This window comes from Lipotes vexillifer, unplaced genomic scaffold (assembly GCF_000442215.2).
Source record: "Lipotes vexillifer unplaced genomic scaffold, Lipotes_vexillifer_v1.1 scaffold722, whole genome shotgun sequence".
Taxonomy (NCBI): Eukaryota; Metazoa; Chordata; class Mammalia; order Artiodactyla; family Lipotidae; genus Lipotes; species Lipotes vexillifer.
The window spans coordinates 955,662-970,931 of record NW_006795213.1 but is presented as its reverse complement, the minus strand read 5'-3'; the positions used below and the strand labels follow the sequence as shown (position 1 = coordinate 970,931).

General features: G+C 39.7%; 1 protein-coding gene across 3 annotated transcripts in view; it reads right to left on the bottom strand.

Moving 5' to 3' along the window:
• Positions 1–15,270, bottom strand: part of PPIP5K1 (diphosphoinositol pentakisphosphate kinase 1) — a 49,979-nt gene that overhangs the window by 6,820 nt on the left and 27,889 nt on the right. For all 3 annotated transcript variants that reach the window (XM_007467545.1, XM_007467547.1, XM_007467546.1), the window contains one exon: positions 15,092–15,229. In XM_007467545.1, coding sequence (XP_007467607.1) covers positions 15,092–15,229 — 138 coding nt within the window. The remainder of the gene's footprint in view (positions 1–15,091; positions 15,230–15,270) is intronic.

The following is a 15,270-nucleotide window of genomic DNA, read 5'->3' as shown; positions in this document are numbered from 1 at the left end:
ACGCGCAGGCTCAGGGGCCGTGGCTCAGGGCCCCAGCCGCTCCGCAGCATGTGGGATCCTCCCGGACTGGGGCACGAACCCCTGTCCCCTGCATCGGCAGGCGAACTCTCAACCACTGCGCCACCAGGGAAGCCCTCTTGTTTGTTTTTAATTTTTTTTATTTTTGGCTGCGTTGGGTCTTTGTTGCCGCACACGGGCTTTCTCTAGTTGCGGCAAGTGGGGGCTAGTCTTCGTTGCAGTGCACATGCTTCTCATTACGGTGGCTTCTCTTGTTGCGAGCACGGGCTCTAGGAGCATGGGCTTCAGTAGTTGTGGCATGCGGGCTCTGTAGTTGTGACTTATGGGCTCTAGAGCTCAGGCTCAGTAGTTGTGGTGCACGGGCTTAGTTGCTCCACGGCATGTGGGATCTTCCCGGACCAGGAATTGAACCCGTGTCTCCTGCATTGGCAGGCAGACTCTTAACCACTGCACCACCAGGGAAATCCATTTGAGGTGTTTTTCTTTTTCTTTTTTTAGTGTAAAAACAAATGTTTACATTTTTAATATTTTTTTTAGGTTTTGATAATTTTTAAAAAATTGAAGTATAGCTGATTTATAATGTTAGTTTCAGGTGTACGGCAAAGTGATTCAGTTATGTGTATATATATTCTTTTTCAGATTTGTCTCCACTATATGTTATTACAAGATATTGAATATAGTTACCTGTGCTATACAGTAGGTCCTTGTTGGCTATCTATTTTATATGTAGTAGTGTGTATATGTTAATCCCAAATTCCTAATTTAACCCTCTCCCCCCTTTCCCCTTTGGTAACCATAAATTTGTTTTCCATGGCTATGAGTCTATTTCTGTTTTATAAATTCATTTGTATCATATTTTAGATTCAAAATATAAGTGATATCATATGATATTTATCTTTCTCTGACTTACTTCACTTACTATGATAATCTCTAGGTCCATCCACGTTGCTACAAATGGCATTATTTATTCTCTTTTATGGCTGAGTAATATTCCATTGTATATATGTACCACATCTTCTTTATCCATTTATCTGTCGATCAACATTTAGGTTGGTTCCATGTCTTGGCTACTGTAAATAGTGCTGCTATGAACATTGGGGTGCATGTATCTTTTCAAATTAGTTTTCTCTGGATATATGACCAGGAGTGGGATTGCTGGATCATATGGTAGCTCTAATTTTAGTTTTTTAAGGACTCTCCATACTGTTCTCCATAGTGGCTGCACCAGTTTGCATTCCCACCAACAGTGTAGGAGGGCTCCCTTTTCTCCACACCCTCTCTAGCATTTATCGTTTGTAGATTTTTTGATGATGGCCATTCTGACTGGCTCAGTGATTCAGTTTAAATAACTTTGGGACTTCCCTGGTGGTGCAGTAGTTAAGAATCCAATGCAGGGGACACAGGTTCGATCTCTGGTCTGGGAAGATCTCACGCTGTGGAGCAACTAAGCCTGTGCGCCAGAACTACTGAAGCCTGCATGCTCTAGAGCCCACAAGCCACAACTACTGAGCCCACATGCTGCAACTACTGAAGCCCATGCACCTACAGCCCGTACTCCACAACAATAGAAGCCACTGCAATGAGAAGCCTGAGCACCACAGCAAAGAGTAGCCCCCACTTGTTGCAACTAGAGAAAGCCTGTGCGCAGCAATGAAAACCCAACACAGCCAAAAACAATAATAAATAAATAAATAAATAAATAAATAGCTTTGGCAAGAATACTTCAAGAGGTGATCCTGTGTACTTTATATTGCATCATATTGGAGGAACATAATGTCTCACTATCCCACTAAGGCTAAATTTACTGACAAAGTTAAACTGGGGCCCATGAGATCTCACCATTGTAAAGTTTTCCCCTTCTGATTAGAGGTAATCCTTTGGCACTGTGGAACCTGATCAACATTTCACCTAATTGTGTTAGTATCCACTGATGATCCTTAATTACTTTATTAGGACTGTCAAGTGTTGATTTTCTAATTCTATCAATTCTGTATTTATTAGCTGGCATATTTCTGTAAAGAGCTTTCTCTCTTCAACTGGGGCCATTTGATTACATTAAACTGCAGTTCTTACTGAAAAGGAAGGATAAGTGTTTATTTCCCTTTAATTAGTTTTCAGAAGAAAGAGTTGGTGAAAAGTATTCATCAATAGTGACAGATGGGGCCTCCCTGGTGGCGCAGTGGTTGAGAGTCCGCCTGCCGATGCAGGGGATACGGGTTCGTGCCCCGGTCCGGGAGGATCCCACATGCCGCGGAGCGGCTGGGCCCGTGAGCCATGGGCGCTGAGCTTGCGCGTCCGGCAACGGGAAAGGCCACGACAGTGAGAGGCCCACATATCGCAAAAAAAAAAAAAAAAAAAATAGTGACAGATGATTATTATTTTACTTTATTTTTGTTCTCTTTTTTGTAAGATTCATTATGAGCTTGTAGATGTTTACATGTTCGGTGCACTTTAATCAATTACAATAAATTATTCTTTTTAATGCTAAAATATTCCAATTCTGGTCAGTGGGAGCCTCTTCAGGCTTGATTGCTTCCTTGCTTCTGTTACAACATGCCTCAGGATCACCTTGTGCTTTCCTTGCCCTAGATCATGCATCCTCAATAAGTTCTTGGTGAAAGTGAAAAAACTTAGATATTCCACTGGTTTGTGGTCCATCAAATGGCTACAATACATAAACAGACATAAAGTTTATCTGTGGTATTAAAATTTCAGGTGGCGGGGAGTGATTGGAGGAAAAAAGTCTAAAAAGGCTCTGTAGGAGGGGGTGTGATTTTAGTAAAAAAAAAAAAAAAAAGAAGAAGAAGGTTAAAAAACATGGGCCTAGACCAGGAATCCAACCATGGAATCCTGGTTACTTTTAGTGGGGAATGATATGTAGAGACCAAAATCTAGGTGCCAAGGGAGCTCATTGATACTCTTTCTAATGCATGATATTAGAAAAAGCATTAAAAAATGGAATTCATATTGATATTTTCAATTCAAATTTAACATTACAGCACTTTAAAAATCTTATGAATTTATATTTGTATATAATTTATCTGACTTTGAGAATTCTTATTCCTAATAACAGAAACATAATTACTTATTTGCATTACTCTATTATATGTGTGTCTGTGCATATGACATGTTTCAAAATAGTATCAATATCACTACTAACAATTAAACCACTGAATGAGGATTAAAATTATTTTATATTTCTTTTTGTTCCACTAAAGGATTTACAGTCAAAGTACAGTATTCCAAAGTTATTTGAAAAATTATTTTCCCTGTGTGATTATGTTACTATTTTGATATAAAGTTAGGGTAATTTCTTTCCATTTTTTTTTTCCAATTTTAGGATTCGCTTCTTTTGATTTAGTCTTATATTTTGAAAAACATTTACAGGTTCACAAGTCAAACGTTTACAAAAAGGCATATTCAGAGGAAGTTCTTTTTTCTTCATGCCCTTCGGCCCCATTCCTATTGCTGTCTGGTGGTAAACATTTTTATTAGTTTCTGGTGTTTACTTTTATCACTTCTTTTTGCAAATATGTATATTTTCCCCTTATTTCCCCTCCTTATAGAATAGGTAACATATTATCAACACTATTCTGCACCTTTTTTTTCCCACTTAACAATATATCCTGGAGATTACTTCATATCAAAACACATAGACCTTCCTCATTAGTTTTAACAGATGCATAGTACTCATTTGAGTGGACATACCACTGTTTATTCAACCACTCTTGTACTGAAGAACTTTTGGGTTGTTTCCAAAAATAATAAATAAACAACATAAATTATGTCACAATAACTGTATACAAATGTTATTTCAACTTTGTGTACAGTAGCTTCAGAATAGATTCCTAAAATTGTATTATTAGATGAGAGTAACTGTATCTGTAATTCTCTGAGATATTACAAAATTTACCTTCATAGGAGCTGTACCATTTTGCACTCCCACCAACAGTGTATGGAACTGCCTCTCTCGTTATAGACTTGTCAACAGAATGTGTTATCAAACATTTGGATTTTTTACAATCTAATAGGTGAGATAAGATATCTCAGTGTAGTTTTATTTATTTATTTATTTTTTTAAATTTTATTTATTTATTTATTTTTGGCTGTGTTGGGTCTTCATTGCTGCACGTGGGCTTTCTCCAGTTGCGGCAAGCAGGGGCTACTCTTCGTGGTGGTGTGCGGGCTTCTCTTGTTGTGGAGCATGGGCTCTAGGTTCGCACACGTTTCAGTAGTTGTGGCACGCGGGCTCAGTAGTTATGGCTCATGGGGTCTAGAGCACAGGCTCAGTGGTGGCGCACAGGCTTAGTTGCTCTGTGGCATGTGGGATCTTCTCAGACCAGGGATCAAACCCATGTCCCCTACATTGGCAGGCAGATTCTTAACCACTGCGCCACCAGGGAAGTCCCTCAGTGTAGTTTTAATTTGCATATTTCTTATGATCGAGGTTGAGCATCATTTCACATGTGTAACAGCCACCTGTATTTCTTTCTTTGTAAACTATCCTTTTTCAAAAATCACACTTTTGGTCTTTTCCTTCCTGATATGTAAAAGTTCTCTGTATTTTAGTATGACTAAGCCTATATGTGATATAAATTGCAGAAAAAATTTTTCTTTGCTTATGATGTTGCTATTGGTTTTACAACATATAAAAAAAATGTTTATATGGCTTAGTTTATCAATCTTTTCCTATTGTTTCCCAAATTTGAGCTTGAGTCAGAATTAGGTTCTCCTTACTTTCAGGTGATAAAGGAATTTATCACCATCACCCCTGCTTTCTTTTACTACTTGCATGGTTTATTTTTTTTAATTATTATTATTGAAGGGAAAGCCATATAACATAAAGCTAACCATCTTAAAGTGTATAATACTGTGGCATTTAGCACATCAACAATGTTGTGCAACTGCCACCTTATCTAGTTCCAAAACATTTTCATCACCCCAAAAGAAAACCCCATAACCATTAAGAAGTCACTCCTGGACTTCCCTGGTGGCGCAGTTGTTGACAGTCTGCCTGCCGATGCAGGAGACACAGGTTCATGCCCTGGTCTGGGAAGATCCCACATGCCGCGGAGCGGCTAGGCCCGTGAGCCATGGCTGCTGAGTCTGCGCGTCCGGAGCCTGTGCTCCGCAACAGGAGAGGCCACAGCAGTGAGAGGCCCGTGTACCGCAAAAAAAAAAAAAAAAAAAAAAAAAAAAAAAAGAAGTCACTCCTCATTCTACCCTACCTTCAATCCCTGGAAACCACCATTTGCTTTCTGTCTCTATTCTAGTTCTTTCATATAAATGGAATCATACAATATGTGACTTTTTCTGTCTGGTTTCTTTCACTTGCCATATTTTTGAGGTTCATCCATATAGCAACATATATCAGTACTTCATTCCTCTTTATAGTTCAGTAACATTCTATTGTACGTATATACCACATTTTGTTTACCCATTCATGTACATTTCAGTTGTTTCCACCTTTTGACTATTGTGAATAGTGTCACCATAAACTTTTGTGTGTAAATATTTGTTAGAGTACCTGTTTTCATTTCTTTTGAATATATACCTGGGTGTGGAATTGCTGGGTCAGATAGTAACTCTATATTTAGCTTTTTGAGGAACTGTCAAACTGTTTTCCACTGGGGCTGCACCATTTTACATTTCCCCCAGCAATGTACAAAAATTCTAATTTGTTCATGCCATTACTAACACTTTTCTGCTCGCTCTTTCTCTCTCTTTTTAAATTATAGCCATCCTAGTGGGTGTGAAGTGGTACCTCATTGTGGCTTTGATTTGCATATCCCTGATGGATACTGAGGGTGAGCATTACTTCATGTGCTTCTTGGCTATTTGTATATCTTCTCTGAAGAAGTGTCTATTTAAGTCCTTTGCTCACTTTTAAGTTGGGTTGTTTGTCTTTTTGTTGTTGAATTGTTGTATTACGGACCTTTATCAGATATATGATTTGCAAATATTTTCTCCCTTTCTATAGGCTGTCTTTTCCCTTTCTTTCATGTTCTTTGATGCACAAAGTTTAAATTTTGGTGAAGTCCAATTTATCTATTTTTTTTCCTTTTGTTGCTTGTGCTTTTGGTCTAAGAATCCATTAGCTAACTCTTAAGGTCATGAAGATTTATCTTATGTCTTGTAAGAGTTATACAGTTTTAGCTCTTATATTTAGGCCATTGATCCATTTTGAGTTAACTTTTGTACATGGTATGAGGTGGGGGGGGGTCCATCTTCATTCTTTTGCATGTGGGTATCCAGTTGTTCTAGCACCATTTATTGAAGAGACAATTCTTTCCCCATTAAATGGTCTTAGCAACATTGTTGAAAATCAACTGGCCATGGAAGTATGGGTTTATTTTTGGACTCTTGATTCTATTCTATTTGTCTATATCTTTATCCTTATGGCAATCTCACACTGTTTGGATTACTGTAGCTTTGTAGTAAGTTTTAAAATCAGAAGATGTGAGTCCTCCAACTTTTTCTTTTTCAAAATTATTTTGACTATTCAGGTCCCCTTGCAATCCCATATAAACTTGAGGGTCAGCTTTTCCATTCCTACAAAAAAGTGCATTAGAATTCCAATAGGGATTGCATTTAATCCAGAGATCTCTTTGAGGAGTACTGTCATCCTAAAAATGTTATGTATTCTACATGAACATGGAATGTCTTACCATTTATTTAGGTCTTCTTTAATTTATTTCAGCAATGTTTTACAGTTTTCAGTGTACAAGTCTTTAAACTTCTTGGTTAAATTTTGCCCCCAGGTATTTTATTCTTTTGGATGCTATTATAAATGGTATTGTTTTCTTAATTTCCTCTTTGGATTGTTCATTGCTGGTGTATAGAAACACAACTGATTTTTGTGAGTGGATCTTGTACCCTGAAACACTGCTGAATTTGTTCATTAGTTCTGGTAGTTCTTTTGAGGTTTCTTTTCCATTTTCTCTATATAGGATTATGTCCTCTGTGAAAAGCGACAGTTTTACTTCTTCCTTTCCGATTTAGGTCCTTTTTTTTTGCCTAACTGCTCTCCCTAAAACTTCCAGTACAATATTGAATAGCAGTGGTGAAAGTGGGCATCCTTGTCTTGCTCCTGATCTCATGGGGAAAACTTTCAGTCTTTCACCACTGAGTATGATTTGTGCTGTGTTTTTGTTTTTTAATATTTATTTGGCTATGCCGGGTCTTAGTTGCAGCACACAGGATCTTTGCTGCCTCATGTGGGATCTTTGATGTGGCATGTGGGATCTTTGGTTGCAGCGTTTGGGCTCCTTTAGTTGTGGCATGCAGGCTCCTCTAGTTGCAGTATGTGGGATCCTTGACCAGGGATCGAACCCCAGCCCCTTGCATTGTGAGCATGGAGTCTTAACCACTGGACCACCAGGGAAGTCCCTAGGGGTTGTTTATAAATGTCCTTTATAGTGTTGAGGAAGTTCCTTTCTGTTCCTAGCTCGGTGAGTGTTGGGTTTTGCCAAATGCTTTTCCACAACAATTGACATGATTGTTTTTTTTCTCTCTTTGTTCTATTAATGTAGTGTATTACATTGACATATTTTCTTACGTTGAATCACCCTTGCATTCCTGAGATAAATCTCACTTGATCATGTTGTATTATAATCCTTTTAATGTATACTGTTGGATTTGGTTTGCTAATATTTTGTTGAGAATTTTCTTTTCTGGGGGAGGATTGTTGAGAATTTTTGCCTCTCTACTCATAGGGGAAATTAGTCTGTAGTTTTCTTTTCTTTTTATATTTATTTATTTATTTATTTATTTATTTATTTATTTATTTATTTATGGCTGTGTTGGGTCTTCATTGCTGCGCGGGCTTTCTCTAGCTGTGGCAAGCAGGGGCTACTCTTCGTTGTGGTGCACGGGCTTCTCATTGTTGTGGAGCATGGGCTCTAGGCATGCAGGCTTCAGTAGTTGTGGTGTGCAGGCTTCAGTAGTTGTGGCTCATGGGCTTCAGTAGCTGTGGCTCACGGGCTTAGCTCCTCCGCAACTTAGTTGCACATGGGAATCTTCCCAGACCAGGGCTCGAACCTATGTCCCCTGCATTGGTAGGCAGATTCTTAACCACTTCACCACCAGGGAAGCCCTGTAGTTTTCTTTTCTTAGGGTGTCTTTGTCTGGCTTTGGTATCAGGGTAATGCTGACTTCATAGAAAGTGCTTCCTCTTCTTATATTTTTTGGAAGAGGGTGAGTAGGACTGGGGCTAATTTTTCTTAAATGTTTGGTAGAATTCACCAGTGAAGCCATCTGGTCTTGGACTTTTCTTTGTTGAGAAGTTTTTGCTACTGATTCAGTCTTTTTCCTTGTTATAGGCATGTTCAGATTTTCTATTTCTTCTTGAGTCTGTTTTTAGAGTTTGTTTCTAGGAATTGTCCTTTTCATCTATGTTATCTAATTTGTTGGCATACAATTGTTCATGGTACTGTCTTACAATCCCTTTTATTTCTGTAACGTCAGTAGCAATGTTTGAATTGATGGCGATTAGCTTCAATAACATATAAAAACTCTGTTCCTATAAAGCTCAGTCCCCACCTTGTTATTGTCACAAATTGTAATATATCTTTGTACATTGTGTGCCCATTAAAACAGACATAATGATTGGTTTATTCATTTGCGTGTTGTCACATATGAAACAAAAAGACAAAAAGGGGAGCTACAAACCAAAAATACAATAATGCTGGCTCTTATATTTACCAGTGTAGTTACTTTTACCAAAGTTCTTTATTTTTTTTCTTCTTTCTTTTTTTTTGAGTTCTTTATTTTTTGATATGGCTTCAAAATTCTGTTTAGTGTCATTTTAGCCAAAAAGCCTCCTTTTAGCATTTCTTGTAGGGCAGATCTACTACTGACAAAATCCCTCAGCTTAAAGATGTTACTGGAAAACTACTAGAGCTAAACAATGAATTTGGTAAAGTAGCAGGATACAAAATTAATGCACAGAAATCTCTTGCATTCCTATACACTAATGATGAAAAATCTGAAAGTGAAATTAAGAAAACACTCCCATTTACCACTGCAACAAAAAGAATAAAATACCCAGGTATAAACCTACCTAAGGAGACAAAAGATCTGTATGCAGAAAACTATAAGACAATGATGGAAGAAATTAAAGATGATACAAATAGATGGAGAGATATACCATGTTCTTGGATTGGAAGAATCAACATTGTGAAAATGACTATACTACCCAAAGCAATCTACAGATTCAATGCAATCACTATCAAATTACCACTGGCATTTCTCACAGAACTAGAACAAAAAATTTCACAATTTGTATGGAAAGACAAAAGACCCCGAATAGCCAAAGCAATCTTGAGAAAGAATAACAGAGCTGGAAGAATCAGACTCCCTGACTTCAGACTACAGTACAAAGCTACAGTAATCAAGACAGTATGGTACTGGCACAAAAACATAAAGATAGATCAATGGAACAGGATAGAAATCCCAGAGATAAACTCATGCACATATGGTCACCTTATCTTTGATAAAGGAGGCAAGAATATTCAATAGAGAAAAGACAGCCTCTTCAATAAGTGGTGCTGGGAAAACTGGACAGCTACATGTAAAAGAATGAAATTAGAACACTCCCTAACACCATACACAAAAATAAACTCAAAATGGATTAAAGACCTAAATGTAAGGCCAGACACTATCAAACTCTTGGAGGAAAACACAGGCAGAACACTCTATGACATAAATCACAGCAAGATCCTTTTTTGACCCACCTCTTAGAGAAATGGAAATAAAATCAAAAATAAACAATTGGGACCTAATGAAACTTAAAAGCTTTTGCACAGCAAGCAAAGGAAACCATAAACAAGACAAAAAGACAACCCTCAGAATGGGAGAAAATATTTGCAAATGAAGCAACTGACAAAGGATTAATCTCCAAAATTTATAAGCAGCTCATGCAGCTCAATATCAAAAAAACAAACAGCCCAATCCAAAAATGGGCAGAAGACCTAAACAGACATTTCTCCAAAGAAGATATACAGATTGCCAACAAACACACGAAAGAATGCTCAACATCAGTAATCATTAGAGAAATACAAATCAAAACTACAATGAGATATCATCTCACACCAGTCAGAATGGCCATCACCAAAAAATCTACAAACAAGAAATGCTGGAGAGGGTGTGGAGAAAAGGGAACCCTCCTGCACTGTTGGTGGGAATGTAAATTGATACAGCCACTATGGAGAACAGTATGGAGGTTCCTTAAAAAACTAAAAATAGAACTACCATACGACCCAGCAATCCCACTACTGGGCATGTACCCTACCCTGAGAAAACCATAATTCAAAAAGAGTCATGTACCACAGTGTTCACTGCAGTTCTAGGTACAATAGCCAGGACATGGAAACAACCTAAGTGTCCATCATCGGATGAATGAATAAAGAAGATGTGGCACATATATACAATGGAATATTACTCAGCCATAAAAAGAAACAAAATTGAGTTATTTGTAGTGAGATGGATGGACCTAGAGACTGTCATACAGAGTGAAGTCAGAAAGAGAAAAACAAATACTGTATCCTAACACATACATATGGAGCCTAAAAAAAAAAAAAAAAGTGGTCATGAAGAACCTAGGGGCAAGATGGGAATAAAGACGCAGACCTACTAGAGAATGGACTTGAGGACACGGGGAGGGGGAAGGGTAAGCTGGGACAAAGTGAGAGAGTGGCATGGACATATATACACTAGTAAATGTAAAACAGATAGCTAGTGGGAAGCAGCCGCATAGCACAGGGAGATCAGCTTGGTGCTTTATGACCACCTAGAGGGGTGGGATAGGGAGGGTGGGAAGGAGGGAGATGCAAGAGGGAAGAGATATGGGAATATATGTATATGTATAACTGATTCACTTTGTTAAAAAGCAGAAACTAACACACCATTGTAAAGCAATTATACTCCAATAAAGATGTTTAAAAAAAAAAATCCCTCCGCTGTTGTTTATTTGGGCATGTCTTAATTTTTCCTTCATTTTTGAACAGTTTCGACAGATATAGAATTCTTGGTTGACATTTTTTTCTTTTAGCACTTTAAATAGGTCACCCCACTGCTTTCTGGCCTCTATGGTTTCTGATGAGTGACTTGTTAATCTATTAAATATCCCTTGTATGTGACAAGCTGCTTTTCTCTTGCTACTTTCAACATTTTCTCTTTGTCTTTTGACAATTTGATTACAATGTGTCTCAATGTAGATCTCTTTGCATTTATCCTTCTTGAAGTTTGAACTATTTGGACACACAGACTTGTGTCTTTATCAAATTTGAGAAGTTTTCAGCTATTTTTTCTTCAAATTTTTTTTCTGCCTCTTTCTCTCTCTCTCTTCTCCTTCTGGGATTTCCATTATACATACAGTGGTATGTTTTATGGTGTCTCACAGTATCTTTGGCTCTGTTCATTTTTCTTCATTTTTTTAAATTTCTTCTCCTCAGACTGGATAACTTCAACTGACCTACCTTTTTTTTGGCTGGAACACTATTTTTATTATAACATGTTTATACATCTGCAGGTAGAAGAAAAAAGTTTTTACCCTCCATTAAACAGAATGGCTTACCCCCACCCCCACCCCACCCACATCACTTGATTACGGTTATGGTTCAACAGATGCATTTTTCAAAGGATCATTTACTCATTAAGCCTCAAAGGAATTCTGTAGCTATTCCTGGTTACTTAATAAATTCAAAATTTGTAAATGTAAATTTCTTCTCCCTTTTGTTATGCTTTTACCATTCCATACTTCAAACTTACCCTTTCCCATACTGTCTTAATTAGTGAGATCCTGCTAAACACCTAGTAAATGGCCACACATAACACAGACATGCAGAGGAAAAACATACACAATGTAGAGGTTTAAAAATTAAACAAATTAAAAAGCTAAAAAATGGAAATACTATGCACCGATTTCAAAGCGTCCTCTGAGGAGGCCTGAATTCACAGACAGCCTAGGAATCGGCTGGAAGTACAGGTGGACCACTGAAACAGGGCAGCACTGTGTTCATCTATTTTGTATACTGGTCAACTGGAGGAGGTATTTTTTGAAGAAAGGGTTCCTCAGGAAAACAGTTTGAAAACCATCTCTGTGCAAACTTCAAAAAGATACGTATGTCAGCCTACGTATAGCTGCCAGCCCTTGTCTGCAGTCCTGTAGTAGGGATAGTTTTTTGTGATGTACGAATAAATTCCATTTAGGGTGAGTTGTTTATCAGGAGCCATCGTAATTGCTTGTACAATTCATTGTGCATAGGAATAAGGTGGCTTTGAATCATCCTTTGGGCTGTCTCCACCTGAAGCTTCCTTCTTATTTTCTGGCTGTGAGTTCTCGGCGATTAAATTGAAGTCAGATGGTACCATTTTTAACCCTGAAGACCCTGCTCCCCAGGGGGCTGGATGGACAGGAGTTCACAGCACTGATGGTTCCTGTGGGGGAGGGGAGGGGGCTGATGAGGTGGGCCATGGTGTCTGGAACGTTGATGGTCAGTGGGGAGATGTGAGCCTGCACGGGCTTCACCAGGGACTCGGGCGCTTCCTGTTTCTCCCTCTTCTTGCTGGACGGGGCAGTGAACGTGAGTGATCTTGACGTTTGTGCGCGGGAACCTAAATGTGCACATGCACGGCAGCTGCAGCGGCGGCACCCTGCGCCTTTGGAACACGCCGTCCACGCACACGCCATTCTTGACGAGGCAGCACAGGTAGAAGTCGCCACCCGCGTCGGGACCGGGCTGCACCAACGGCTCCAGGGCCGCCCCGGGATGGCCGCCGCCGCCGCCGCCGCCGCCGCCTGGGGGCGTTAAGATCTCGAGGTGGCGCCGCAAGATGAAGCTCGAGTGGCCCATGCTCACGTCCACTGAGCCCTAAGACGAGTTTCGCCCTATGGTCACCGAGCGCTTCATCAGGTACTCGAACTCGCGGCCCTCGAGGCGCGCCACTGCCCAGCCGCCCGGCGGGAACCCGCCGCCCCCAGCGCCGCCGCCCGCTGGAGGCCCGCCCATGCCCGGCAGCACCGCGGCCGCCGCCATGGGCCCGCGAGGGCCCGGGCCGCCTTCCAATGCCGCCACTGAGCTGAGGGCCGGGCGAGGCCGAGGGCAGAGCGAGGCCGCCGGCCGGCGAGCTACGAGTGGCGGCGAGGGGCGGGACACGCGCAGAGCGCCAGCGCCAGGCCCTGACTGACGGCGGCGCCCGCCTTGACCTATCTTTAAGTTTGCTGATTTTTAATTCTGCCTGCTCAAACCTTCTAAGAAATCCTCCAGTTAATTTTTCATTTCTGTTATTATGCTTTTCAGCCCCAGAAATTCTGTTTGGTTCCTTTTAATATATATATATATATATATTTTTTTTTTTTTTTTAATAAATTTATTTATTTATTTTTGGCTGCATTGGGTCTTCCTTGCTGTGCCCGGGCTTTCTCTAGTTGCAGTGAGCAGGAGCTACTACTCTTCGTTGCGGTGTGCAGGCTTTTCTCATCGCGGTGGCTTCTCTTATTGTGGAGCACAGGGCTCTAAGTGTGTGGGCTTCAGTAGTTGCAGCACATGGGCTCAATAGTTGCAGTACGCGGGCTCAGTAGTTGTAGCACGTGGGCTCAGTAGTTGTGGCTCGCAGGCTGTAGAGCACAGGCTCAGTAGCTGTGGTGCACGGGCTTAGTTGCTCCGTGGCATGTGGGATCTTCCCAGACCAGGGATCGAATCCGTCCACGTCCCCTGCATTGGCAGGTGGATTCTTAACCACTGTGCCACCAGGGAAGTCCCCCAACTCCATTTTTTTTTTTTTTTGAGATGATCATATGGTTTTTCTTCTTCCATTTGTTGATATGGAGTATCACACTGATTGATTTGCATATATTGAAGAATCCTTGCACCCCTGGGATAAATCCCACTTGACCATGGTGTATGATCCTTTTAATGTGTTGTTGGATTCTGTTTGCTAGTATCTTGTTGAGGATTTTTGCATCTATATTCATCAGTGATATTGGTCTGTAATTTTCTTTTTGTGTAGTATCTTTGTCTGGTTTTGGTATCAGGGTGATGGTGGCCTCATAGAATGAGTTTGGGAGTGTTCCTTCCTCTGCAGTTTTTTTGGAAGAGTTTGAGAAGGATGGGTGTTAGCTCTTCTCTAAATGTTTGATAGAATTCACCTGTGAAGCCATCTGGTCCTGGACTTCTGTTTGTTGGAAGATTTTTAATCACAGTTTCAATTTCATTACTTGTGACTGGTCTGTTCATATTTTCTATTTCTTCCTGGTTCAGTCTTGGAAGGTTATAGCTTTCTAAGAATTTGTCCATTTCTTCCAGGTTGTCCATTTTATTGGCATAGAGTTGCTTACAGTAGTCTCTTAGGATGCTTTGTATTTCTGCGGTGTCTGTCGTAACTTCTCCTTTTTCATTTCTAATTTTATTGATTTGAGTCCTCTCCCTCTTTTCCTTGATGAGTCTGGCTAAAGGTTTATCAGTTTTGTTTATCTTCTCAAAGAACCAGCTTTTAGTTTTATTGATCTTTGCTATTGTTTTCTTTGTTTCTGTTTCATTTATTTCTGCTCTGATCTTTATGATTTCTTTCCTTCTACTAACTTTCCAACTCCATTTCTTAAAGGCTGTATTTCCCCTAGTACTTTGAAATGCTAACTTCAACTATTTCTGGATTTTCTACTTTGTTTGTTTGGTCTCTGTTTATTCATGTACCAATACTACACTGTTTTTATTATAGAAGTTTTATAAAATGTTTTAAAATCTGGTAGGGCCAGCATGACTTCATTGCTCTTCTTTTCAAGATATCCTTGGCTATTCTTGCTTGTTTTTTTTCTTTTTTTTTTAACGACAACTTCAAAATCAATTTGTCTGACTTTAGAAAAACAGTACAATTTTTATTGAGATCACATTAAATTTATAAGTTAACTCTGGAAGGAGTGATAGTTCTATGCTTTTGAGTTAACCTATGCAATTAAACATTTTTTCAAGTCTACTTTTTCAGAGTGCCTATCTTTTTAATTTATTACTCATGTTCTAGGAAGCATGGGAGTGGGGGCAGAGATAGTGGTACAAGATAAGAGTATTCTCCATACCTGCAGATGCCTGTGCTTGGGCATCAGTGTGGCGCTGGCAGACTCTACTCAAGAATTCACTCACTTGACGCAGGGAAAGGGCATTATGCAGTGTTTCCAGGGGGTAAATGGTAGGCACCATGGAGCACCCTTCAAATCCTGTTAGAAAAGAGATGGGTAAAGTCAATGTTATTCCTGCT